Raw genomic sequence first — 26418 nt, forward strand, 5'->3', positions numbered from 1 at the left:
AGCCTTCTGTTTTGAGGCAGATCAAGTGCAAGACAGCAGAATATGCCCACTCCCCTCAGCCTGCAGGAAGCAAGACTTGCAGCATTGATTTCATAATCCCAAGCTTGCTTTGCAGGAAAGTTTTCTCCTACATGTACTGCTTCAGTGTGCCCTTACATACACAGTTAACTGACCTGTAGCAAACACGGTTATTCAAAATTCTTTTGCATTTTTAATGTATGCAGCAGATCAACCATACTAGCAGATTAATCCTGCTTCCAGGAGAGGCAGACTGTAAGGAGTCTGCTGGAACTATCTATGCCAGAAGTTGGCAGGTCAGGCAGCAAGAGCTCACATCCTGCCCACACAATGATCCACAGCATGACAGGGAGCATAAGCTAGGCTTCCCAGGCACCTCCACGCTGCTGGGGAATACTCAGGCTATCCATTTCAGGCACACACTGAGGATTACCACTACCACCACAGGTTCACTAGGTCCCACCAAGCAACTCCCCACTTCTGACAGCCCTGGATCCTCAAGCTTGCCTCAAACCCAGCTTAACACTTCACCTGGCAGGATGTCACGTTTGCTTTTTGTGACAGGTGTGGTGCAGACTCCACTGAAATCCAAAGAGTTGTCCAACATGGCATTTATTCGGCGGAATATATCTGCATTGCTGCAAGTGGAAAGTGCAGGGGCATCTGGGCTATCCCAGCAGTCTTTTATGCTCCTCCCAGTATCTTCTTTCTGGTAAGAAAAGAACAAGTATTAGTGTCAAACAGGCTAGTACTCACCACCCGGCTTTCAACACATTGCGGAAAGTCTGGATTGCCTCCAACACTCATATTAGCTTTAGCTCCAGGTCTTAGCAACACTCAAGTACAATTCTTGGCATTAAAGAAACAGTTAAGCGAATGGGTCAGCAATTTGTCAGCACAGCACATCAGACCAGGACCACCCTAGTCACAAACAGGTACCAGCTCACCATGGGGAAGATGAACTCTAGACCAAGAGCCACAGCACCCAAACCAGTGTGGTTGCTAACACAAGACCCCTGCTGCTTTTCTCCACTTTAGCGATGTGCTGGAGATCTGGTTAACAGAGGCATGCACCTTCTCCCCAGAATCAGCCTCCTGACACTGGGGATGCTCATGGTTAAGGCAGCTACCACGAGAAATCACAGTAGCTCCTCCTGTGCACAGCAGAAGAGAGCAAGGCTCACTCTACTACCCATATTTGGCAGCTCTGAACAACATCTTGGAGTGGCTCAAGTCAACAGCCATGCAACTGCTTAAAAAAACCAGGCTTGTGGAAAAAAACATGACTTCCCAGCTAATCAAACATAGCCCCAGATCCTAAGGTTTTCCCTTGGCAAGGCAGAGAAAAATCCTGATCTTCTCTTTAGGTAGCAGCTCCTGACAACAAAGAAAGGTTACCCCCAAACCAGCTCTGCTTCAACATGACCCTCCACAGGTACTGATCCACCAGCATCATCAAGGTTTTGAGACCATCCTACACAAGCCTCAGCTCTTGTAAATCTTCCTCTGCATAAAAAAAAAATCAAACCCCTCCTGCTTCCTGGTGCCAGTCCAGAGAACCAGCAAGAGCAGCTGCTTCCCCCAGCACTGCTCAAAGCCACTTTCATATCTGGGCTTGTTTCAGTGCAGCTGCACAACATTCAAGCCTCTGCCAATCTAGAAGCTGCTAAACTTCATCTCTAACCAGCATTTTTGGACCAAGGTCAGGTCTTCCCGCCACCCAAAAGCCACTGCAGCACAACTCTGCTCCTGAACATGCTGAGCAAACGGTATTGCTATCAATTAGGGCCCACATTAAAGAGAAGAGCAGGAAGGCACAACCTCACCAGACTTGGCCTCCAGAGCAGAATCCTTGCCATTAAGCAAATCGAGTTAGAGCCAGATTCAAAGAACTGAATTGCAGCAAGGCTGGTGAACAAGCCCCTGCTACTCCAAGACACACAAAAGCCTATAGCTCTAAATTAGGCCATTTGTACTTGTCAAGGAGACATTTAATACATCTACCTTTTGGATGCATTCCTGCAAGAGTTTTGGGCCTGACTTCCCTCACATTTCTCCCCCTGCTTTACCCACTAGCGAGCCTGAAGCACCAAGCTGGTTTTACTTTCAAATCATCTCTTACTGATCCTTTCAGCATGCAGCCTGTGGCAGAAGGCAGGTGTAAACTGAATTTCACATGGACACAGGAACTTTAGCCCAGCCCAAGCACAGGACTTGCATCTCCCCTTCCAACCCCGTCATTATCAGCAGTTTTACTGCCATAACACATGATCTGATAGTTTTCTCCACACACCTCAGCCCCCCCCCCCCCCCATTTAGCTAAAAAGCAAAGTAAACCCCGTCCTGGAAGCAGCAAGAATAAGATACTGAATTGTCAACTCACACCATGCCTCCAGGCAGGACCTGAACAATTGATTCAGGATTTCAGCCCGTTTAAGGCTATTAACATCCATTCAGCACTTGGGAGTCCAGGATCTTTGTCTATTGAAAGGCTCGGCCCACCCCCAGATAAGGTCCTGGGACTCTGCAGGAGCATTTACAAGCCAAGAGTAAAACAAGTAGGGCTGAAAGCAGGCTTCAGGCAAAGAGGAAACAGGCAGAGCAAGCTTTAAGTCATCTTTATAAAAAGCAGCCGAGGAGTACAGAAGCTCAATTTAAGAGAGTATTGCCAGTCATCTTTAATAAAAAGAAGTGCCGCATCAGGCTGCTTTGGCACAAGTGTGAAACTCCATAGTCTACTCCTGTTGCTGCTAAAGAACCACTTACAGCAGGAGGCGAATCTTTTCCCTAAGAGCCTGTGCTAGCAAGACAAAAATAAACCCGAGCGGCAAACCAAATGCCTGACCCGTTCCTGTTCATTTAGCATTTGATGCTTCCCACAACTGGCAGCACCAGTCCTGCTACAAACAAGAACAGAAAACAGCAAGAGTACAGCCAAGCATTTCCACAAAAAATTCCTTCCACTACAGAGCTTTTGACCTTAAGACTGTCAAGGATATCCCAGAAATATTGCAAGCTTCCTGGATGCAAGAGCTGGCATCCAACCCCTTGTAGTTGGGGTGTCTCTAAGTGGCTCATGTCTCTATACCTTCCCCTGGTAAAGCTCACCCTCCTACCTAAAGCCCTAAAAGAGAGATACTCCTGCAGAGCTCTTCTCAAAGGTCAAAGCACACAGGACCCAAACCATTCAGCAATCTGGATAGTTAGCAAACATGTAACTGGAGAATATGCCCATATCCTTTAGTCTCCAAGTTAATAACAAAGCACAGGGAAATATCATGCCTGAGGCTGCGTCATACAGAACCTGCTCTACTCTTGCATCCCCAAGCCAAGACAAGCAAAGGAGCACTCTTGAGCCCAGCTAGGATTAGCTTTCAATACTCCATCTTGAAGGATTTTGCAATAGTTAAACACATGCTGCCTGTTCAGGCTTCTCTGGAAGTCCTCCGCACAGTGGCAGCTACAGCTACAGCCCAGGCTCAGAGCTGGTGATCCCCCTCTGCTTTCTCCTCCTGGTGGATCCTCCTTCTTCCACAGGCCCCAGTAGTGACCTGGCACATCATGTGTAACCAGTGACCCAACAACAGCCGTTCTCTGCTGGTCCCGCCTGCTACAACAAACGATCCCAATCTAGGAGAGGGGACACCATTTTATCAGTGCAGCCAGTGGAGGAACAAGTGAAGACAGAAGTGTCATCCAGCTGACAGGTCATTTAAAGTCATTAGGAGTCAAACACAGCTTCCTGACACCTGGTAAGACATTCAGTCTCCATTTAAGAGCCAAGAGATTCTAGGGATGCTCTTAGATCAGAAAGAAGCAAGAAAGGCAATCCAGTTCCCTGCAATAGGCACAGAGTGCCATGGAGCAAACTATTTAGAGGCTTTGGGTTAAAGCTTTGTGGCAGATCTGGAACACAAACCCAGGAAGCATCACACACAGACACAGCGAGATGAATCTCAGACAGGAGTACAGTCCATCGTATCCTGGCTCAGGTAAACCCTTAGCCAAGAGCCTGCGTCCAAGCATGAAGATGCATCCCCAGGATGCTCTGAGGTCTCAAGGAGGGCACACAGCCTCCAAACAAAACACGCTGGAGCGCAAAAGGAAGCGCTAGGCTTAATTTGCAATAGGGAGGAAGAGTTTCTACTCCCTCAGAGTAACAGAAAGACAACCGACAAGCCTTACCACCATGGCAGAGAGCTCTTGTTTGCTGGCTCTGCATCAAGAAGCGGGCTACTGAAGCACAGCAGCTGCAGGTCTCTGGGGTTCACATCTCGTAAGCCCCAAGCAAACCCCATGGCTGCAGCCTGTGGTTTACCTGCAGGAGGTCCCACTCCAAAGACCCACGGGAAACAAACCTGCAGCAGCTCAGTCAGGGGAACAACACATGCCTGTGCAGCAAAAGCCACTAAAGATGTCCACGGTAAGTGGAAATGAAGGCACCTGCATAGCCCTGAGGCAGACATACCTGTAGCAAACCTACAGATAATGAAATCCCAGGGCTAGGCAGAACCTAAAGCATCACAACAGCTCTGGCACAGGATTAGGGTATTCTAATCCTTAGGGAAGTCATTAAGCACAGCTCAGCTGCCAGTACGGCTAAGATGTGCATTAGCTCCTGGGGACACTCTGAAGCAGACAAGGCTTGTCCACCTCAGCTACAATGCAGCCTTTGCTTTTTACATCTTTTGTAGAAATCCCACCAGGGCAGCACCATGCCAATGCCTGAAGGGGTTCTCAGAGCTCTAGCTCCAGCCAAGAGGGCCTTGAATCCCAAGACAAAATTTAAGATGCTGTTAAAATAGTGTCAGTCTCAACATAATCAAGCCAAGATGGCTCCATACTTCGATCAAAAGCAACTCTAAGTCATTTTTTCCCTGGTATATTTTGCTTTCCAAACTGAAGTCAGCTACACAGACAAAAAGCATAATATTGGTGTAACTGTTCCTACCAAACAACACCACTAACAAAGCAACAAGCTCGCTCACCCAACTCTTTCCAAATAGGGTTAGGCTTGACTGTGTCAGCTCTCTCACCATCAGCAAGGCTGAGCTTACGCAGCTCTCCCAGGGTTTACTTTGTGTGGAAAGGGTGTTGAACACACCTGGCTGTAACAAAGACTGGAAGGGATTTTGATGATATTATTTTACAGGGGAGCATTGACTTCAGAACACCACCAATTTTGCCAAAACTCCTGTTTTTAAAGAAGCTTCCCTATCAAGGCACCTACTTTTTGGAACAAAACATTTTGAAGCTATTATCAAGCAGCTTTGGAAACAAGCTGTATCACAGCTACCTGTTTCAGCACATTACCAATGCAGAATAATGTTTTAATTGGTTTAGAGACTGTTCCAGTCAAGATAAACTTCAGCAAAGCAACAGGATCCTGAAACTCCTCACAAGACACAGCTCCCATCCTTTGCACAGCTCCAGCTGCCAGCACACATAGTTAACCTATCACCAAAGCAGCCACAACGAGTGTTAATTGGTTTTAGCTGGGGAATACTGAAGGGCAAAAAATAAACAACTTGTTTTTCCAGAAGACTCTCACTTGCCTCTGCCCATACAGCACAGAGGTTAGGGACTAAGTCTCCTGGGGTCACCAAAAGAAGGCAGTTTTGCTACAATGGAGCTTGCAGTTGCCAGGATTAAGAGTAAAATAACTTTGCACACTGAAAAGGACAAAATTTAGAAGCACTGAGAACTACCACTTGCTACCAAGCAAGTCCATGGATTCCCACTCAACCCAAAACACACCCCTCCATCATGAACCAGATCTCACCACCTCCACTGATCTCCACCCCCCCACCCCCCCACCCGGTAACCTGGGATGAGCACAACCATAGGCACCGCTTGCTGGTTGCACTGGGACCACTGGGTTTCCTCCAGTAATGGCTTCATCCCTGAAGGCAGGACCGGTCGGTTGATGGATTGCCTGAGGTGAAGCTCCACCAGAGCCCCTTGTTCTCTTGGGCGGGGGGGGGGGGGTGTCAGCAGGCCTCAGGACTTCACTCAGCAGCGGGGTCCGGCCTCGGGGGGGGAGCCCGAGCGGGGGCTTAGCCCCCGCTCGGGCTCCCCCCCCGAAGCCGGACCCCACCGGTCCGCTGAGGGAAGGAGGAATCCCATCCCTACTCCTCCGCCACACACGGAAAAAAAGGCGGGAAATCACCTCAGCGCCGCTCTCTCTCCCTCCCTCCCCCCTTCTCCCCCCCCCACCTACCGCCGCCAACGTGTGAAACCACGTGACGCGGGCGGCCTTAAAGGGGCCGCCTCTCTCCTCCCTCTCTGAGGCACCGGCAGCACGTGTCCCACCCGCTTCCCACCCCCCCTCCCTCCCTCCCTTCTTCCCCTCACCGGCGGGAAGGCCATGGGCGGCACTGCAAAACGGGCGGACCAACCCCCCACCACCACCACCCTCGGAGATAAAGGGAAGCGACGGGAACGGGCAGACCTGCCCGCCCCGCCGGCTTTTATGGGCCGCCGCCCCGCCGGTGGTGGGCGGTGGGGGGCTGGGGGGGGGGGGGACGGACGGACGCTGAGGGGAGAGGAGGGGCCGATGCGCATGCGCGTTGCGCCCGCCGCGTGGCGCATTCCCCCCCCCAATTACTCCTCCCCTATCCCGGCATGCACCGCGCGGGGTGTCGAGGGCGCGGTGGTTCCCGCGTTGAGGCGGTGTTTCTTCGTCTCCTCACGACGCCCGGTAGCGGCTTGAGCCTCCCCGGAGCTGCCTCAGCGCGGGTGTCTCTTCACACGTAGGTCGTGGTGCTCGCTGTGCTCCGTGTGAGGGCGATGGGACATCCAAGGGGTTAAATCAGCCCCCCCCCCCCCCCCCCAAGGGGAATGGGGTGGCGGCGGCGGCGGCATTGCCAGCTCTGGGTTACAGCTGCGGCGACAGCACCCCAGGTCGTTGTGGAAATGGGGTTTTCCCTGTGGGAGAAAATGCTTGAGGCCCAACGGTTGGTGGTGCTGTGGATCTGGCTGGCGTTTTGTCACCGTAAAAAAAAATAAAGTTATCCTGTCTCCTACCTACGCGCTGGAAAAAGCAGAAAGCCCCTCACCCTTTTTGCAGCTGCAGAAGGGGTCGGACTTGAGGTGATTCGGGGTTCAGGCCTTCCCGTGCGTCCTTTGCTCATCCTCTCCCTCCAGTGCTGGGCCTGGGTCGCTGCTGGGCTGCAGCTTTGGAAAGGGAGAGCCAGGGCTCTCTTAAATCCCACCCAACCCTTGCTGGGAGGAGAGATCTTGATAAAGAGTCAAATTTCCTTTTTTTTTCTCCCCCCTAGTTTGGAGATGAAAAGCTTCCTGGAGCCAGCCCCAGGAATCCCTCCAGTGACACTGCAGAATAGACCCAGCCCTGACGTAGCAGGTATTTCTGCTGTCAAATCACGAGCAATTCTGCTTTGAATAAATAGCTGGAAACCTCCCAGGACTCCTCAGATCCCTGGTCGGGATTGAACGCCTCCTGCCCTCTGCTGAGCCCCAGGGGGGTTTACCCTGACCCTGTGTGTCCGTGCTGGGTTTTCTCCAAGAGCCAGCAGCCGCTGGATTCAAGCAGTGTCACCCCCAGGGAACTTGCGTGTCCCCAGTTGCCTAAGGGATGGCTGGTCCTCTGATGTCTCTTGGGTCTGCCCCAGGGAGGCTGGGGGCAGTTTGGGGCTGATCTGGCCGCTGTGCACACAGAGCAGAGGAGGGGAAGGGAGCAGGTTTGCGAACAGCTTTATTGGGAGATCTTGGCTGTAATAAATAGGGGTTACACTGGGAGATGGTGGTGAGGGGCCAGAGGCTGGAGGCACGCCGTGCTCCCATGGGGGCTGGAGCTGCCACTGCCCTGTGTATGTCCGCCCCATCCTGCTCCTTCCTCCCAGCGGCAAAGCCGGCCTGGGGGTTGCTGCCTGCCGCCCCTCTGGGGATCGGGGGAATAACCTGGCAGAAATTGGGGCAGGGAGCGTTTTGGCGAGTGGTATGGGGCAGAGGTGGGTGGGAGGGCAGGGCTGTTGGTGCGGCGGGGCCTGGCTGTCACTGTGCCAGGGACTGGATGATATCCTTCACCAGCATGGTGCCGATAACCATCTTCTCGCTGTTTACGGTCAGCTGAGCTGCGGCGCCTTCCCGTCGCTCCAGGGTGATGAGCACCAGGCTTCCGCTGGTCACTGTCTTGGCTGCGAACCTGCCCACCAGCGAACACAGGGCATCAAGGCAAGCTGTCCCCCTGTCACCCTCCCGTCACCCTCCCGTCCCCCAGGATGCTCCACTGGGGACCGGGGAGGCATCCACCATCTGTGTGGGTTCATGCAGGCCCCTTTTTCTAAAGGAAGCCCCGAGTGTCCCCACTGTGATTCGGGTGGGACCAGAGAGGTGACAGTGCCTGCCTGGTCCCGGTGTGGAGGTCCGGCTACCTGTACTCGTTGTCAGCACCACAGGGCACACGGCCCACGTTGGCAGCCAAGGTCACTTGCTGGACGATGGCATGGTCGCTCCGGCATTTCTCAGGCAGCGTCAGCTTCTCTGTGATCTCGCTCATGCCCGTCAGCTTCCCTGGAGCGGGCAGCAGAGGCACCTGCCCGACTCTGGCCACGCACACAGTGGCCATGTCCCTGCTGAGCCCCGTTCTGCTGTCCTGAAACCAACCCCCTCCAGCCCCCTGAATCCAAGTCCCCCATGACATCCCAAACTGGCTGCCCTGCTTGCTCCTCTCCAGCCCAGCAGAGACAGATTTGGGAAAATCCGTCTTCCACAATCCTTCCCAGGCTCATCCCCACGGTGGCAGCAGCCACGTTCCTGAGGACGGGCTCCTCCAGTCACCAGCAGTGATGGGGCTGAGTGCTGCAGGGCATGGAGCACCCAATGCTCAGCGCAGACCCCCATCTGTGGGGCCAGGGCAGGGATGCTGCTGCTCCAGGAGCACAGGGATGTGGGGCGAGGGTGTCCCCGCCACTCACTGGACACAGTGCTGGGAGCGCTGGGGGGGCACAAGCCCTCCACACTGTGCAGGGACCCCGTGGGGCCACCCTGGTGCCAGGGTGGTCACCCCAACCCACAGGCCGTGGGGTGCAGGAGAGGGATGAGGGGGGCAGAGCTAGTCTAGGGGCCTGCCAAGCGGCCACTTACCCTCGCCCGGCCGCGCGAGGTGCTCTAAGGCCACGGCAAGGGCGGCAGAGGGGACAAAATGGGGGGTGAGCATTGGCACTGGGGCAGTGGGTGCCCGTGCACTGCCCTGTCCCTGTCCCCATCCCCCACTCACCCTGCTCCTTCTTGAACTCATTCTCGCTCATGAAGACAGGGGCCATGAGCTCCCCCACAGGCGGCTGGATGGAGACGTAGAAGTGGCGTGTGTGGGTGCTGGGGAGACAGGCGGGTGAGGGGGGCACATGCTCAAAATGTCCCTCCCCAGTGTCCCGCTTCCCGTCCCTGCCCTGGGTAGGGGGTGGCTGGAGGGAAACTGAGGCACAAAAGGCCTTGGGAATAGGGGGAATCCATCAGGCTGGACATGGGGCTGCTGCCACCTCCTTGTCCCCTGTAGGGAGCCCAGTGCCTTTCCTGCTGTTCCCTGACCACCCCATGCCCATCCCAGTGTCCTCCCTCCCCTGGAAGGACCTTGGTGCCCATCCTGATGTCCCCGATCCCCCAGAGGGACCCTGCCCCACTGTCCTCTGCGGCACCCCGTGCACTCTCCTGCCGTCTTCTGTTCCCTGGAAGGATGTTGGTGCCTGTCCTGCTGTTCCCTGGGGTACCCCATGCCCTGTCCAGCTGTCACCTGTCCCTTGCTGCTCCATGTCCCCTGGAGGAATATTGGTGCCCATCCCACTTTCCCCATCCCTTGGAGCACCTGTGCCCTGCCCGGCTGTCCCATTCCTGGAGCACCCCACGCTGCCCCCATCCCCTGGGACACCCATCCTGTCCTGCCTGGTGCCAAGCGCTCACCACAGCTGGAAGTTGGCCGCCTGAGTGGAGTCGCAGAAGTCAATGCCCATCACCACGCTGGCCGTGTCCCCAGGCGCCAGGCACTCTGAAACCACAGGGCTGCTACCGCATCCCCTGTCCCCATACCCCCGCAGCATCGCGGCCATGCCATGCCATGCCATGCCATGCCATACCGATCTCGGGGAACTCCTGGATCCGCATGCCAGAGAGTGGCTTGGGCTCACTGACCCGCAGGCTCTTCACCTCGGCGTCAGTGTTGTTGGAGATCTGGATCTGGACGGCCACCATGTGGGGGTCCCCTGGGAAGGGGCGGCGGCTGAAGCAGTACTCAACTGAGAGTCCCTCGCCTGCCATGCGATGCAGCAGTTCGTAGGTTCTCACTGTGCTGAATGCCGGGCTCAGCATCTGTGAGCGACCGAGGGACTGGTGTGAGCTGCCAGCCCCCTCCCTGCAGCCCCTGCGGGTGGCAGGTATCCCAGGAGCCCCCCAGGAAGGACATTGGGGATACTTACAGCAGGTGCCAGGGATGTGTCAGTGAGCGTGAGGCCCTCCAGGTCAGTCACCAGGCTGGTGGAGACAATGCTGCTGGAGGGGATGGGCTGGGGAGGAGGAGGGGTGACTGCAGGGTGTGGGGGGAGGAAAGGGTTAATGGAGCTCTGATGAGCCACTGCCCCATGGGGACAGTCTCAGCAGCATAGCCCTGTGGGGACAGCCCTGGTGGGACACCCACATGGGGACAATCCTACAGGCATAGCCCCATGGGGACAGCCACACCAGCACAGTCACCTGTCCCACAACCATCCTCTGGAGAAAAGGACTGCTCACCCCACCAGTTCCCCTCCCACTCAGCAGCCCTCAAAAGGACCTGCAGGACCCTGACCCCACAGGGGTGGGTGCCTGTGCCTCAGTTTCTCCAGCACCACTGCGACAGCCATGCTGCATGCCCCAGGCAGCCACTCACAGTCATCCAGGTCAAGCAGGGAGATCTCCTTGGGGCCGGCCCTGCTGCTGGGGGGCTGCGAGGGGGCACAGAGATGGGACAGGGGTGAATGGGGAGGTCTGGGGGTCCTTGCACTGCCCCTCAGCCCAGCCCGGCCCTCACCGCCTTCCTCCGCTTGGCCTCTGCCTCAGAGCCAGAGTCGGAGCCTGAGGAGCTGCTCTCGGAGGCGCTGGCCTCCTCTGATGAGGTGTCAGCATGGCCCTTCCTCCCCTGCTGTGCCTTCTTCTTCCTGGCCTTCTTCGCCCCCTCCTCCTCCTCCTCTTCCTCGCTGGGGCTGCAGGGAGAGCCTGGCTCAGGGGGACTGGGGCAGGGGTTCAGCCAGGGGCACCCCGCCTTCCCAGGGGATACCTGCCAGGGTCTGCTTTCCGGGACCCTTCCTTCTCCTTCCTCTTTGGCCTCTTCTCCTCCTCCTCCTTGTCCTCTGACTGCTCCCCACTGCCTTCCTCCTCCTCTTCCTCCTCCTCCTCTTCCTCGCTGCCAGAGCTGGAGCTGCTGGAGCTGCTGGAGCTGCCGCTCTCCTCGCTGACGGACTCAGGCTCTGCGGGGGACACGGCTCAGCCCTACTACTGTATTCCCCACATCCCTGCAGCTCCCTGCTGCGTCCCACTGCATTCCCCCGTCCTCCCACTGCATCCCACTGTGCCCCCCCACCCGCTGCTGCCTCCCCACTGCATCCTGCTGCTCCCCTGCATCCCTTCACTGCATCCTCCCACTGCATCCTCCCACTGCATCCCTATGTCCTTCTGATGCATATCTGTGCCCCTCCACTGCATCTCACTGCATCTCCAGATCCTCCTACTGCTTCTCCACTGCATCCCCACATCCACTGCCTCCCTCTGCATCCTGCTGCATCCCTGTGTCTTCCCACTGCATCCTGCTGCATCCCCGCATCCCTCCACTGCATCTCCACTGCACCTCCGCATCCTCCCACTGCACCCCACTGTGTCCCCACAGCCCCCCGCCACATCCCTGCTTCCCCCCACCGCATCCCAGCATCCCCCTGCCACATCCCTCTGTGTCCCCTGCCCTGTCCCCACCACGATGGGATGTCCCCACTGCTGTGTCCCCTGCCCCATGCCCTACCATGGTGGCACCTGCCTGATGTCCCTGCCACAGTGACCCCTGCCCGATGCCCTGCCGTGCCACCGGGTCCTCACCACTGTCTGCCGACTCTGTGGGCCCCGACTCTCCCTCTGAGTCGGAGTAGAAAGGTTTCTCCACCTTCTCCTTCCTCTTCTCCCGGCTGGTGCACTTGGTCCACTCGGGAACCTGCTGGCACAGGGTTGATGGAGCAGAGCCATCGCCCTTGGGTGGGGGGCCCAAACAGCTGCCCTTGTCCCCAAGCGAGTGTGTGGGCACCAGAGAGGGGACATGGGGCAGCTGAGCAGCACCTGAGCACCTTCTGGGGCTCTTCCAAGACCTCGAGGTGATGCCCCCACCTCAGCCTCCCCATGCACCCCAGCACCCCAGGGTGCTCCACGCACCTCCACGTTCCTCACAGAGGGGTCGGGGGCCTCGTCTGGCCAGTCAGGCAGCTCCTGGTAGCCCACAGCCTTAGCATTGAGCAGGTGGGACAGGGAACCCAGCTGGAAATGGTCCCGATCTACAGCGGGACAAGAGGTGGCAGCAGCTCGGGGACAGCCATGCAGCACTGTGGTGACAGCTCATGCTGTGTCGCCATGCCCTGTGACTGGGGGTGGGTACCTTTGAAGGAGGACTCCAAGATGGGAGCAGGTTTTTGGGCCAGGAAGAGCTTCTTGGCGTACTTGTTGAGGGCTCCGCTCTTCTCGGTGGGCACGATAAGCTGGCGGATGAAGCGAGCCCGGTCGCGGATGTCATAATTCTGATCATACTTGGCCAAGTTGAGGACGTACTGGGTCAGCAGCTTGCTCTGTGCCAGGGGACACGCTCAGGCCCAGCCTCTCCCTCCCCAGTGGGGAAACTGAGGCATGCCGTGGGGCCACATCCCTGGTACCTGCTTGGAGTTGGTCAGGTAGAGCTTAGCTGCCAGGTTGATGACCTGCAGCTTGACGATGTCCTCCTCATTGGTGAAGGACTTGGCCATCTTACGCAGCACATCGGGCGCTATCTTGGGCACGTGCTCACAGTACTCGCCGATGAGCCACAAGATGCTGGCCCGCGCCATCGGCACCTGCAAAATGCCCCTGGGCACATGGCACCGCTGCCACTCCCCCGATCCTGGGGGCCATGCAACGCCCCAACCCACCTGGATGTTGTCAGTGAGCTTGGCCATGTGCTTGATGATCTCGCTGTGCTGGGCCGGCTGCATCTGCAGCAGCTTTTTGATGACCACCACGGATTCGGCCACCACTAGCTCTGCAGCAGAGACCCAGCCTCAGCAGGGTCCTGCCCCGAGACCGATGGAGCCCCCATTTCATCCCCACCATGTGTACTCACCATCCCGGTTGGAGAGGAGCTGGACCAGGCCGTTGAGGCAGGTGTCCCGCACCTTCCCGATGTTCGTAGCACAGCGCCCAATGGCTTGGATGGTGGCCGCCACGAAGTCCTTGTCCATGCTGCGGATGTAGGTCTGTGCAGGCATGGTGGGGACACACGACATGTCACCCACATGCCAGGGCCGGGCATCCCCCCAATGTGGTCAACACACATTGGGGCTCTTCGGAGCCACCCATGGGGTTGGCATGGCCTCAGTCCACTCCTCCTGGTGGGAGTCTCCTCTGTCCCCTCCATGGTGGTGTTTTGACACCCAGAGCCATGCCAGGGTGGCACCCTGGTGGCCTCAGTATGGCCATGGCATACCTGGAACTCCCGCAGGATGGTGGAAATGTTGGTCTCATTGGCCAGGTTGGTGAGGACCTCCAGCTGCAGGAAAGAGGAAGAGATGGCCAGCATGGGGACATGCTGCCAGGGCATGGGGTCCTTGCCATCCTCCCGTCCCCAGGGCATGGTGGACAGCTGCCCCACAGGGAAGGACTCCATGAAGCCCCAAAGCCACCAGTGACAGGTTCTGCCAGGTGTTTGCAACTCACCTTGAGGATCTTGATCTGCGTGGGGTCTGTGGAGCGGATGTAGAAGCTCTTGAGGTAGGGTTCAAACATCCCCTGCATGCAGAGCCAGCAGCGTTAGTGCCATCCCTGTTCTCCCCTCGCCGAGGCCACCTGCAGGCAGCTGGCCCTGGTGACCCTGCAGGCTAGCCCTCATTCCACTCCAGAGTCAACAGGGCCAACTCCTCCCACACCGAGTCGGAGACTCACCCGCCGTTTGATGGACATGGTGGCCACGTTCTGCAGCACGACATACTGCACCTCGCTGTGGGAACAAAGAGGGGACCACCATCAGTGGGGCAGGGCTGGACCCCCTCAGCAAGTCCCTGTGAAGATGGGGCAGGACCCACTACCCAGCTGGTGCCACCACGATGCTGCCACCTCATGTCTGGGCTGGGCCAGGCCAAAAAGTCCTCTTTTTTGGTTTTGGCAATTTGCCCCAACCCAACATCCCTGCAGGGATGGGCTTTTTGGGGGTCACTCCCAGGGTCTTGGGGACTCCCTAGGGATCCGACCAACTGGGGTGGTGGGGTAGGGGACCACCGCAACCCGGGTGCCACAGACCTGTGACTCCGCAGGAGTCGCACCAGCGCCTTGGCAATGACGCCAACCTCCGCCTTGGGTGCTAGGTGGAAGTAGAGCTGTGCCACGGCCATCACCACCTGCAGGGACACAACCAAGCATCACCCGGTGGGCACAAGGACACTCCGAGGGATGGCTGTGTCCCCCAGAGTCCCACCCGGCAGCACCTGGAGGAAGCCTGACCCTAAGGATGCCCATCCCTGGGTCTCCATCAAGCACCCCTGTGACTCCTTGGCCAGTGGGGACATCGTGAGCCCAGGCTGAGGGACACCACCGGTGGCCTTGGGGGATAGACAGGGCTGGAGTAGGGGGCTCACTGCGGCATTGCGGCTCTGCAGCAGGGGCTTGGTGTTGCGCAGGAGCAGGCGGTGGTCAGGGTCCATGACGTAGGGCTTGCGCTTGGCCAACGAGGCTGCTTCTGCCTTGGTGTCCTTGGCGTCCTCCTCCTCGGAGCCGTAGAAAGCTTTCTCGGTGCTCTCTTCCAGCAAGGACTCCTGCTGGTAGGTGGGACACCTTGCACCCCCCTAACAGCACCCCCCCTTCACCCCACCTCCCCGAGGGGTCCCAGGGCACCCCAAGGCTCCCGGGGCACCCCGTGGCTCCTGCACTCACATTCTGGTTGGGGCTGAGGAACTGGGTGCGTGCATAGCGGGTCAGCATGTTGATGATGACCACCTGCCCCCACTCCTCCACGTCGATGAGTAGGTTGCAGAGCTTGCGGTAGTTCTTGTGGATGAGGTCGATGCGCTCTGGGCAGACCTCCTCGAATGCCATCACCACGCTGCCGGCCACCAGCTGTGGAAGAAAAGCCCAGGGTGAGTGACTGGGGTGGTGGCATCTTCATCATGATGCTGGCTTGATGGGGATGGTGGCATCCTTGTGAGGATGCTTGATCAGTGGGCCCAGTGGCACCCACACGAGGAAGCTGGGTTGGCAGGGATGGCTGTATCTCTATGAAGATGCCAGCTCGGTGGGGACAGAGGATGCTGGTTGGGTGAGGATGGTGTCTTCCTCATGGGGATGCCGGATCAGTGGAGATGGTGGGATCCCCACAAGGATGTTGGCCCCAGCTGTGCAGGGATGGCTGCATTCCCACGAGAATGCCAGTTTGGTGGAGACGTCTGCATCCCCGTGAGGATGCTGGCTCAGTGGGGACAGCAACATCACTGCAAGGATGCCCACTCTGCATGCATGGCTGCATCCTCATGAGGACAGCAATTTGATGGGGACATCTGCATTCCCATGACCATGCTGTGTCAGCGGGGATGGTGACATCCCCAGATTTAAAGGCAGGGGAGATGCGGCACCCCGCTCACCGTGGTCTTGTCTGCCAGCAGCTTCTCGATCACTTCAATGAGCTGGTCCTTCTGGTCTGAGTCGAGGCTGCAAGGGAAGAGCAGCGCAGGTGCAGCCAGATCAAACTCCCCCCCATTCCTGCCTGTCCGTGCCTGCACCAAGCAGCTGTGAACCCCAGCACCAGACCCTTATTTGTACCCTTAAAATTTAGCAGCTGACCCCTCATTACCTGTACAGCTTGGGGATGGCGTGGGCGGCCGTCTTGCGCACATATGGGGACATGTCTGAGGCGGCCTCCTTGATGGCCAACATCATGATGGGCACGATGATGGGCACGCGGATGCTGGAGAGGACCCGCAAGGCGCTGGCGCGGATTAGCTGGTTGGGGTCCTGTGGGAACATGCGGGGGGCTGCAGCGTTGCAGTGGGGGGGCTCGTTGTTCCCCTGACCCCTCCCTGGGTCCCAACACCAGCTCACCTTGAGTCCTCGCTGGAAGGTGGAGATGGAGAGCAAGGCCAGGTCCTGCTGCTCCTCTGCGTAGCGCACCAGGTAGACATACACCAGCTTCTTCACCTGTGGGGTGAAAGTGGTGGGGCCACCTCAGAGCTCCCCAAAACCCAGCCCATCCCCAAAACCCTCCTGCAGGAGAGGCACCTGACCCTGGAGACACCCATGGGTGCTACCGGGGCCACCCAAGACCTTCCTCACCTCAATGTTCTTGCAGGCAACATTTTTCACCACAGCTGGGAAGAGGTCAGAGGCGTTTTTTCCCCGGGCAATCATCTAAGGGGTAAAGGAGCAGTGTGATGTGCGTTGGCCACCACAGCACAGCACGGCACGGCTCGCTTGGCACCAGCAGTGGTCCCCGCTGGTGGCAGTAACACCCACCGCCACGATCCTCTTCATGGCCTCCAGCTTGAGCGAATCCTTGTTGCTATCGAGCATCTCCTTGAGGTCATCATGCCTGCACCATGCCAGGGAAAAAAAATTCCCATTTGCTATTTTTAGCCTAAAAATGTCTTTTGTTTTTTCGCTCCCAGCCTGCCATCAGGCTGGCAACCCAACCCTTTGCCATGCAATATTTATGGGGACAGGAGTTGGGTTACAGCCAGGTGAAAGAGGAGCCGGAGGGACCGGTGTGGTGCTGGCACCCAGCTCTGTCCCCATCCCAGGCACTGGGATGAGGACCCCATCCCAGCCTGGCTGTGATTGTCACCCCGGGATGTCCCCAGATCACTTCCCAGGGAACAGGTGCCCATCACCCGCTCCATCCCGGCCACCAGCCCAGCTTGGCTGGGTGTGCCTTGTCCCTCCCGGGCACGGTGACATGGATGCACCAGTGCGCCCCGACACAGATCCCTCCCCTAGTCCCCTCCCTGGGCTGGGAAAATGCCACCACCGTCCCCTCTTATAAGGCTGGTTGTCACCACAGACCCCTCTTCTAATGGACATCCATCCCCACCAAACCATGGGGGACCTGCAAGGCTGCATCCACGCACGGCAGCTGGGGGTGGCACCCATGGGGTGATGCTCAGCCAGAGCCATCATTGCTGGAGGGCCCCAGGGGGCTCCTTGGGGGGGTCTTACCGCGACAGTGGCCCGGTGCTGGTGGCCACCACAGGCTCAGGGCCGGCAAGTGGCCGCAGCTCATCGGCTCGCAGGGCGCTGTAGCAGGCGGGTTGTCTGGCCTCGGTGGCCAGCACCGGGCTTGTCACCTCCTCAGCCGTGTCACCGCCTACCGGTGGTTTTGGCTGCCCGGCCGACCCTGCTGGTAGCTGCCGCAGCAGCTTCTGCACTGGCGGCAGGGACAGCATGGCTTCAGCTGGTGCTGGAGGCCCTGGGGACGGTGGCAGGGCTGTGGCCCCGCTCCTCCTCCCGGCACCACTGGCTGAAACCTGATGCTGTTGTTGGGGTTGGGTTGCAGCTGTGATCCTGACACCCTTCCCGGTGGATGAGGCCACCCCAGGGTGTCACATGCCAAGTGACACCCATCCTGGGGCTTGGTGACATTACACAGAGCTCCTTCCCCAGGTGCTTTGAATGGCTCAGTCCTGGCCAGGGATGCACCCCACCTGGGTGGGGTGGCATGATGGGACACCTGCAGGTGTCCCACCTGGATGATGAGGTGGCACCTGTGGGGCATTTCTCTTGCCCCATGCACCATGCATGTCTCATGGTGACGGTGACAGATCTGGTGTGGCCACAAGGGGACGGGCTCCGGGGAAGGGCAGCACGCAGGTGACGGGGACACCGCCATACTGTGGGGACACTGCCAGCGGGCAGGGGTGTGGGACACTACCAGATTGGGGGACACTGCCAGTGGGTCAGGACTGGGGTGTCACTGCCAGGCTGGGGGACACTATTAGGTGGTAATGGATGGGGGGACACTGCCAGACTGGGGGACACTGCCAATGGATCAGGACTGGGGGGACACTGTCACACTGGGGGACACAGCCAGGGGTAGGGAGCATGACGGTGCCAGACAGGGGTACACTGCTGGGGCATCAGGGATGGGGGACACTGCCAGAGTGGTGACGCTGCCAGCAGGTCAGGGTGGTGGACACATCCAGAGTGGGGGACACTGCCAGTGGATCAGGGCTGGGGGGGGACACTGCCAGAGTGGGGGACACTGCCAGGTTCCCACAGCTCCAGGGACCCCCCCCACCTTCCCCTGCATCCCTGTCCCCTTCTGCAGCAGCCTGCCCCACACACCGGTGACATTTCTCAGCCCCCCCCCCCCCACTGGGGACCTCAGCGGGGGGGGTGCTGTCACCCGGGGAACCCCGTGAGAGCCGCAGGAACCAGCAGAGCCTGGGGGGGAACACACCACACCGTGCCTGGGATGCCCCCAGCCCAGGGGTGGGGGGTGCAGTGGGTGTCCCCACGCATTCCCTCCCCCTCCCCATCAGCTCCAAAACCCCGTGGTTTTCCCCCGAAACCTTCCCCGGCCTTTGCAAACTGCAGTGGCGGCGGCGTGACCGCGTACCCCGTCGCAATCCTCATCTCCGTCCTCACCCCCATCCCCGTCCCCATCCTCATCCCCATCCTCACCCCCATCCCCATCCCCACCCCGCGGACCGTGGCCGCCCCCCAGTCGAGTACCACGTCCCCGGTGGGGATGGCGACCAAGGCCCGTGGCGGCGGCCACCCGGCCGGGCTCGGCCGTTGTCCCCTGTCTGTCCCCCCCTCCCCGGGGCGTCCCCACCTCTTGTAGTCGGAGGAGAAGATGCCACCGCTGGCGGGGTCGTGGCCGTACTCGGGCTCCCCCAGGCTGGAGGAGCCCCCCTTCTCCTCCCCATAGGCCGGGCTGGCCGCCATGGCGGCGGGATGCGGTCGGGATGCGGCCGGTTGGGATGCTGGGACTGATGTCAGCGTCAGGCGGGGGGGGGGGCACACACGACACCGCCCTAAGGCTCCCCACACTTCCCACCCTCTGGGGATGCTCGGTTTCAGGGGGGCATCGCCCAGGAGGCTCAGCCCCTCCCTAAATTGGGATGGGGGGGATAGGGAAGGGGCCTTTGCACCCCCAAAAGTGGTCCCCAGCCCTGCACCCACACACACCTGCGCAGGTTTGGTGCCAGTCAGCGGCAAAATGGGCGTAATTTGGAATGGTAGTAGTGTTTGGGACGTGATTATATAGTATATATCATATAGCTCATTTATGATACATCATAATAGATCATATGATTATACATAATAATATAATTTAATTAATAAAACAAAACAAAACATAACATGATATAATATAATATAATCAGTGGTGTATTTTGATAGACTATAGACAATAGGCTATGAACCATAGACCATAGGCTATGAATATAAAATAGAATTAATATAATCTGCAATATAATGTATTATAACAGATAACATATATAACATATAATATATAATATATAATATATAACATATAACATAAAGCATATAATACAGAATGTATAATGCATTATGGATGATGTATAATATCGTATGATGTAATATCAAATATATAGTATATAATTAATATAATCTGTAATATATTATGATGTAATATAATGTAATATATGTAATCTATGGGATATAGAATGCACTATATAATATGTAATATATACTATAAAATGATTACTATAGAATGTATTATGTATGAAATCAGAATAGAATAGATATATTATATTATATTATATTTATTATATTATGTTAAATTGGAACTAGCAGGGCTCACTGACAGAGCTTTAAACTAGGCTCGAAGGGGGAGGGGGATAACATCAGACTTGCCTGCGACAAGTTGTGGGACGCCGTACCCAGGTTGGAGGGACGGGGTGCTGGCGAGGACCCTCAGCCTATTGCTCAGAGACGTGCTGGACACACTGCAGCCAGCTTGAAGCCTAGAGGAGACGAGCCAGGGGCTCCTGAGGCAGCGGGAACCAACAGGGAAACACGGGGAACATACGTCAAAGGAATTCCAGCCGCTGCAGCCACTCAGTCAACCCACTGGGACCCAACTGGAATGCCTCTATGCAAATGCACGTAGCACAGGGAACAAACAAGAGGAGTTGGAGACGTGCGCACGCCTGTAGGGCTATGACTTTTCTGGCGTTACGGAGACATGGTGGGATGGCTCCTATGACTGGAGTGTTGGGATGGAAGGATACAGGCTCTTTAGGAAGGACAGGCAGGGCAGATGAGGAAGGGGTGCATGGAGCTCCCCCGGGGATGGATGAGGAGCCGACCGAGAGCTTATGGGTCAGGATTAAAGGGAGCGCAGGGGCAGGGGACATCATAGCGGGGGTCTGCTACAGACCACCTGACCAGGGAGACCGAGCGGATGAGGTTCTCTACAGGCAGATAGGAGCAGCCTCACGTTCACAAGCCCTGGTCCTCATGGGGGACATCAATCACCCCGATATCTGTTGGAGGGACAACACAGCAGGGCACAAGCAATCCAGGAAGTTACCTGAGATATGGAGAAGGCCCAGGTACTCAACAACTTTTTCCCTCAGTCTTCACCGGCAAGTGCTCAAGCCACACCGCTCAAGTCGCAGAAGGCAAAGTCAGGGACTGGGAGAATGAAGAACAACCCGCTGTAGGAGAAGATCAGTTTTGAGAAAATCTAAGGAACCTGGAGGTTCACAAGTCCATGGGACCTGATGAGATGCATCCATGTGTCCTGAGGGAATTGGCAGATGAAGTGGCCAAGCCTCTCTCCATCGTATTTGAGAAGTCGTGGCAGTCCGGTGAAGTTCCCGCTGACTGGAAAAGGGGAAACATAACCCCCATTTTTAAGAAGGGAAAAAAGGAAGACCCAGGGCTCTACAGGCCGGTCAGTCTCACCTCTGTGCCTGGCAAGATCATGGAGCAGATCCTCCTGGCAACTATGCTCAGGCACATGGACAGTAAGGAGGTGACTGGTGACAGCCAACATGGCTTCACTAAGGGCAAATCGTGCCTGTCAAATTTGGTGGCCTTCTATGATGGGGTTACAGCTTTGATGGACAAGGGAAGAGAGACAGATGTCATCTACCTGGACTTGTGCAAGGGAGGTCTGTACTAGTCTGTACTACCACACTCGAGTGCACTCTCAGCAAGTTTGCTGATGACACCAAGCTGTGTGGGTGGTCAACGCGCTGGAGGGAAGGGATGCCATCCAGAGGGACCTTGACAGGCTGGAGAGGTGGGCCTGTGCGAACCGCATGAAATTCCACAAGGCCAAGTGCAAGGTCCTGCACGGGGGTCAGGGCAATCCCAATCACAACTCCAGGCTGGGCGGAGAATGGATTGAGAGCAGCCCTGAGGAGAAGGACCTGGGGGTATTGATTGACGAGAAGCTCAACACGAGCCGGCAGTGTCTGCTCGATGCCCAGAAAGCCAACCATGTCCTGGGCTGCATCACCAGCAGCGTGACCATCAGGTGGAGGGAGGGGATTCTGCCCCTCTACTCTGCTCTGGTGAGACCCCCCTGCAGTACTGCGTCCAGCTCTGGAGTCCCCAGGACAAGAAGGACATGGAGCTGTTGGAGCGAGTCCAGAGGAGGGCCACAAAGAAAATCCGAAGGCTGGAGCACCTCTCCTAGGTGCTAAGAGAGTCTGAGAGTGTTGGGGTTGTTCAGCCTGGAGATGAGAAGGCTCCGGGGAGACCTCAGAGCACCTTCCAGTCCCTAAAGGAGCTACAGGAAAGGTGGAGAGGGGATGCTTACAAGGGAGTGACAGGGCAAGGGGGAAGGGGTTTAAACTAAAAGAGGGTAGATTTAGCTTAGATATTAGGAAGAAATTCTGCCCTGTGAGGGTGGTGAGGCCCTGGCACAGGTTGCCCAGAGAAACTGTGGCCGCCTCTGGCTCCCTGGCAGTGTTCCAGGCCAGGTTGGATGGGGCTTTGGGCAACCTGGGCTAGTGGAGGGTGTCCCAGCCCATGGCGGGGGCTTGGAACTAGATGGGCTTTGAGGTCCCTTCCAGCACACACCAGTCTGTGATACTCTGGTTCTATGATATATATAATATATTGCAATATATACAATATATTGTATATATAAATATATCATATATTATTGGAGGCTCCTTGATAATGACAGAGGGTGACAGCTCCCACATCATCGGCCCCACGCCCTGCCAAGGCCTTCACTGACCCCTGGCACAAAGATTCAAGTTTCATGTGGCTCTGGAACTGACCCCCAGCACACACCACCCCTGGGAGACGGGGCTTGGGATAGGCTGGTGGCTGTCCCTTGGGCCGCCTTCAGGGCAAGAGGCCTTTTGGCACCAACAGGTGTTTTGGCACCAGCCCAGTGGCCACCGGCTATTGGTATATCATGGCCACAGGGCCATTCAGGACCTCTTTGGGGTCACCCAAAGGGTTTGTTGATGAAATGTCACACCAGGCTGGATTTATCCCCCTGGGACGGGCCCCACAGTGCTGGGACAGGATGGGCTCAGTGCCACGGTGGGGCCGGTCGGTGTGGTCTGGGCACATTCCTGGGCACCGGCAGAACCATGTGCGGGTGCCAAGAGCCACCGCGGTACTCACCAGGGCAGGTTGAGGTCCTGCCCCGCGGCCACGGTTGGAGCAGCAGCTGCTTGGGGACTGCGGTGGAGCGAGGGGACCTCAGAGGTGTCCCCAAGGTGAGGGAGCTGGGCACGGCACGAGTGCTGGGGCTGGCACGGTGCCCGAGGCCATGGCTTGGGTTTTGGCAGGGCGACGTGGCACCACAACCAGTTGGGGACAGAGAGGTCCCTGAGGTGGGGCTGGGCATGGACCCGTGTCCCCAGCTCTCTGGACATCATGCTTTCACCTTGCAGATGAACCTCCTCGCCCAGGTAACGGGGGACCCGATGGGGAGGGCACCCACACCCAGGCAGTTCCCGCCTCTGCCGTGGCCCCCAGTGCCCACAGACCCCATGGCTGGGACCTGCCTGGTGCTGAGTCTGGGAGTGCAGGGGTGACGGGGTCCTGGGAGGATGTTGTGGTTTTTCAGGGGTGGGTGCCAGCAGGGGATGGGTGCCATCAAATTCCCAGGCTCGCTCTATCTCCTCCCCCCATAGGTGAGCACCCTGGTGCAGACCCTGCAAGCCTGGGATGGGCCATTCCTCCAGCCCCGGCGCTGGCTGGGCTCCTGGGTGCGACAGGTTTGGGGGTGCTGGCACAGGGACCCCGGCCAGGGGCTCGGGCAGGGGGATGGCAGCAGTCCGGGCAGGGGCTGAGCCATGACACTGGTGCCCTTGGTCCCACCTCCCTGAGGCCACCGGTGCTGACGCCGGGTCTTTGTCCCTCCAGGTGAGCAGCTCCAGGCAGGTAAGTGCCAGCACCCCACCCCACCCGTCTCAGCCCTGGCACAGCAGGGCCAAATCCGGCGCGCCCTGCCTTTTCCTCAGCACCCATGGGTGCTCAGCACCTAGAGGAGACGGCCCCTTCTCGGAGGGTTTCCCCAACCATGGAGACCCAAGCTGTGCCCAAGCCACTGGGGATGGGGGATGAGCCAGTGGGTCAGCGATGCTGCCGCTGTCCCCAGGGCACCGGTGGCCCTGAAACATGGACGGGTCCCCAGACAGTGGCCGGGGCGGTGAGCACAGCAGCGTTCTTCCTCTGCGAGGAGATGCTGGGCCAGCACTTTGATGAGGTCCCCGATGGGGTGGCCGAGCCCCAGCCTGGGGACCTCTTCCTATTCCCGCTGGCCTCGGGGGGCCCTGGCTGGTGGGGTGCCCACGTCGGTGTCTACTGTGGTGACGGGGAGATCATCCACCTGGAAGGTGAGCCCCAGGAGGTGGTCACGGTGTGGGGACATTCCCATGGAAGGGAAATGAGGTACAGCATCCCCTCCGTCCTGCAGGCAGCTCGGGGACGTCCCCATCAGGGATTGTGGCCAAGCACGGCAAGAGCCACCTCCTGCGGACGCGGGGTCCAGCAAAGGTGCTGCGGAGGAAGGGAGGGCTGGATGCAGCCGCCCTGCAGCAGCGGATCCGGGCAGCCATGGACCAGGTGGTGGAGTACGACGCTGTCACCTGCAACTGTGTCCACTTCGCCCTCGCCCTGCTGGGACTGGGTCAGCTCACCACCACCATGGTGGGTGCCACCATCCCAGGGGACCCCAACACTCGGTCTGGCCAGGCATCACCACAGCCTGTCTTCTCTCCCAGGTGTCCCCAGCGCTGCAGTGATGGAGGCGGCGATGCACCCAGGGGACACGTGGGGCCAGAGCATCCTTCCCAGGGGACCGGCCTTGTGCCGACGGCTTTGCTATCTCTCTTGCACAACAGTAAATGTTTGCATGGAGAGCCTGTGCCGACCCAGTGTGATTTTTTTCGGCTTTCACTTTTGCTTCCACTTTCCCAGAAGCTGCCGGTCAGCCCGCCCTTGCTGCCTCCCTCAAAGGCAGTGGCCCCTCTTTTCTCCCTCTGGCCTCCTCAGGCAAACAAAAGCCTCTTTCGTTGCCAGCATTTGATTTCCAGCATCAAAATAAAGAAGTCCCTGGGCTGCTGGGGTGAAAACTGGCCAAACGGATGGACTAGGTCTGGCTGGAGGCCAGTCACCACTGATGTACCCCACGGGTCAATACTGGGTCCAGTCCTGGTCAACATCTTCATTACTGGTCCAGTTGACGGGGCAGAGCATAGCCTCAGCGAGTTTGCTGAGGTACCAAGTTGGGAGGGGTGGCTGATGCTCCAGAGGGTCGTGCTGGCAGCCAGAGGGACCTGGACAAGCTGGAGAAATGGGCCAACAGGAACCTCATGAAGTCCCCAACAGGGGAAGGTGCAAAGTCCTGCCCCTGGGGAGGAACAAGCCCAGGCACCAGGATTCACTGGGGGTGGGGGGTGACCAGCTGGAAAGCAGCTTGGCAGAAAAGGCCCTGTGGGTCCTGGTTGACACCGGGTTGACCATGAACCATCTCTTGGGGCACAGCAAAGGCCAACAGCATCCTGGGCTGCATTAGGAGGAACGCTGTTAGAAGGTCGAGGGTGGTGATTTTTTCCCCTCTGCTCAGCACTGGCGAGGCCACCCCTGGAGGGTTGGGTCCTGTGCTGGGCTCTCCAGTCCAAGAGAGACATGGACATACTGGAGAGAGACCAACAAAGGCCACCAAGGGTCTGGAGCATCTCATGTATGAAGAGAAGCTGAGAAAACTGGGGCTATTCAACCCGCAGAAGAAAAGGCTCAGGGAGATTTTATCAGCGTGTATCAACGCCTGTTGGGGGGAGAAAAGGAGATGGAGCCAGGGTGTTCTTGGTGGTGCCCAGTGCCAGGACCAGAGGCAGTGGGCATGGATGGAAACACAGGAGGTTCCCTCTGAACTTCAGAAAAGTGTTTTTTCACTATGAGGGTGACCAACCCCTGGCACAGGTCACCCAGGGATGTTCTGGAGCCTCCATCCCTGGTGGTATTCAAAAGTCGTCCGGACATGGTCCTGGGCAAGGAGCTCTAGGTTGAGGTTGGACCAGATGACCTCCAGAAGTGCCTCCAACCTCAACTCTCCCATGATCCTGTGAAAATATTCCTCCATGAGGATTATTTAGAGCTGCTTCAGGTCTCTCGCTGGGCTTTCTTTCAGGGACTCTCACAGTTCCCACACTCATGTGAGAGTTTCTGGGAGGCTTCGCTCCCACCAGAGGGGAAGTTTGATTCCCCAGCAAGCAGAAAACGTCCCCGTGGCTTCTAAGGGGAAGGGAGCAAAACCAAGAAGGCGGGTGCCTGATCAGGCTGGGGCTGGAGGAAGGTCTCTTGGAGGCTGGTGGGAGGTCACTGCATGACACTGCCCTCGATGGGCCAAGGTCAATTGTATGAGGTTTAACAGGCCAAGTGCCGGGTCCTGCACTTGGGTCACAACAACCCCAGACATTGCCACAGGCTTGGGGAAGAGTGACTGGAAAGCTGCCCGGTGGAAAAGGCTGCGGGATGCTGGTTGACAGCCGACTGAACATGAGCCAGCAGTGTGCCAGGTGGCCAAGCAGGCCAACAGCATCCTGGCTTGTATCAGGAATAGCGTGGCCAGCAGGACCAGGGCAGTGATTGTCTCCCTCGAGGCCGCACCTCGAGTGCTGCGTTCAGTTTTAGGCCCCTCAGTACAAGAAGGACATTGAGGTGCTGCGGCATGTCCAGAGAAGAGCAATGAAGTGGTGA

General features: G+C 57.7%; 3 protein-coding genes across 16 annotated transcripts in view; 1 reads left to right on the plus strand and 2 right to left on the minus strand.

The window, feature by feature from the left end:
• CPEB1 (cytoplasmic polyadenylation element binding protein 1) overlaps positions 1-7166 on the minus strand; it is a 42569-nt gene extending 35403 nt beyond the window's left edge. For 3 of the 5 annotated variants that reach the window (XM_054837486.1, XM_054837484.1, XM_054837483.1), the window contains exons 1-2: positions 7077-7166; positions 550-727 (exon numbers count right to left, since the gene is read on the minus strand). In XM_054837486.1, coding sequence (XP_054693461.1) covers positions 550-727; positions 7077-7151 — 253 coding nt within the window. In that variant the 5' untranslated portion in view covers positions 7152-7166. Of the gene's footprint in view, positions 1-549; positions 728-5859; positions 5982-6238; positions 6266-7076 lie in introns of those variants that run through there. The other 2 variants (XM_054837487.1, XM_054837485.1) reach the window with 2 other exon arrangements.
• Positions 7167-7715: 549 nt separating this feature from the next.
• Positions 7716-19205, minus strand: AP3B2 (adaptor related protein complex 3 subunit beta 2). Of its 5 annotated transcripts, none has more exons than XM_054837364.1 (27): positions 19046-19205; positions 16729-16804; positions 16549-16623; positions 16318-16413; positions 16070-16230; positions 15861-15927; positions 15157-15339; positions 14862-15038; positions 14527-14624; positions 14173-14227; positions 13948-14019; positions 13718-13780; positions 13355-13487; positions 13164-13273; positions 12912-13088; positions 12641-12827; positions 12421-12539; positions 12094-12205; positions 11285-11474; positions 11039-11210; positions 10898-10952; positions 10449-10555; positions 10110-10341; positions 9937-10021; positions 9257-9354; positions 8412-8550; positions 7716-8182 (listed from the first exon to the last, which is right to left on the minus strand). In XM_054837364.1, exons 1-27 carry the CDS (start codon positions 19156-19158, stop codon positions 8032-8034), a joined length of 3303 nt encoding a protein of 1100 aa, XP_054693339.1. In that variant the 5' UTR covers positions 19159-19205; the 3' UTR covers positions 7716-8031. The 5 variants fall into 5 exon arrangements, with proteins under 5 accessions (XP_054693339.1, XP_054693338.1, XP_054693337.1 ...); XM_054837363.1 differs by having other exon boundaries at positions 14862-15041; XM_054837362.1 differs by lacking the exon at positions 19046-19205 and adding an exon at positions 17428-17901.
• Positions 19206-22842: 3637 nt separating this feature from the next.
• On the plus strand, positions 22843-24533 carry LOC129210753 (uncharacterized). 6 transcript variants are annotated; one of them, XM_054836924.1, is made up of 5 exons: positions 22843-23123; positions 23581-23598; positions 23852-24053; positions 24134-24366; positions 24441-24533. In XM_054836924.1, the coding sequence occupies exons 1-5, from the start codon at positions 23058-23060 to the stop codon at positions 24459-24461; spliced, it is 540 nt and encodes a 179-aa protein (XP_054692899.1). In that variant the 5' UTR covers positions 22843-23057; the 3' UTR covers positions 24462-24533. The 6 variants fall into 6 exon arrangements, with proteins under 6 accessions (XP_054692899.1, XP_054692901.1, XP_054692897.1 ...); XM_054836926.1 differs by having other exon boundaries at positions 23897-24053; XM_054836922.1 differs by having other exon boundaries at positions 23581-24053.
• The last annotated feature ends 1885 nt before the right edge of the window (positions 24534-26418 follow it).

The sequence above is a fragment of the Grus americana genome, chromosome 10, assembly GCF_028858705.1.
Source record: "Grus americana isolate bGruAme1 chromosome 10, bGruAme1.mat, whole genome shotgun sequence".
NCBI lineage: Eukaryota > Metazoa > Chordata > Aves > Gruiformes > Gruidae > Grus > Grus americana.

Coding starts and splice junctions, on each gene's coding strand:
- LOC129210753 (XM_054836922.1), top strand. CDS start 23,684: ATGGGTGCTCAGCACCTAGAGGAGACGGCCCCTTCTCGGAGGGTTTCC. Junction 24,054..24,133: donor GGAGATCATCCACCTGGAAG/GTGAGCCCCAGG, acceptor TCCGTCCTGCAG/GCAGCTCGGGGACGTCCCCA. Junction 24,367..24,440: donor GTCAGCTCACCACCACCATG/GTGGGTGCCACC, acceptor CTTCTCTCCCAG/GTGTCCCCAGCGCTGCAGTG.
- AP3B2 (XM_054837361.1), bottom strand. CDS start 17,654: ATGCTGTCCCTGCCGCCAGTGCAGAAGCTGCTGCGGCAGCTACCAGCA. Junction 14,625..14,861: donor TGCAGAGCCGCAATGCCGCA/GTGAGCCCCCTA, acceptor GTGTCCCTGCAG/GTGGTGATGGCCGTGGCACA. Junction 10,342..10,448: donor ACACATCCCTGGCACCTGCT/GTAAGTATCCCC, acceptor GGTCGCTCACAG/ATGCTGAGCCCGGCATTCAG.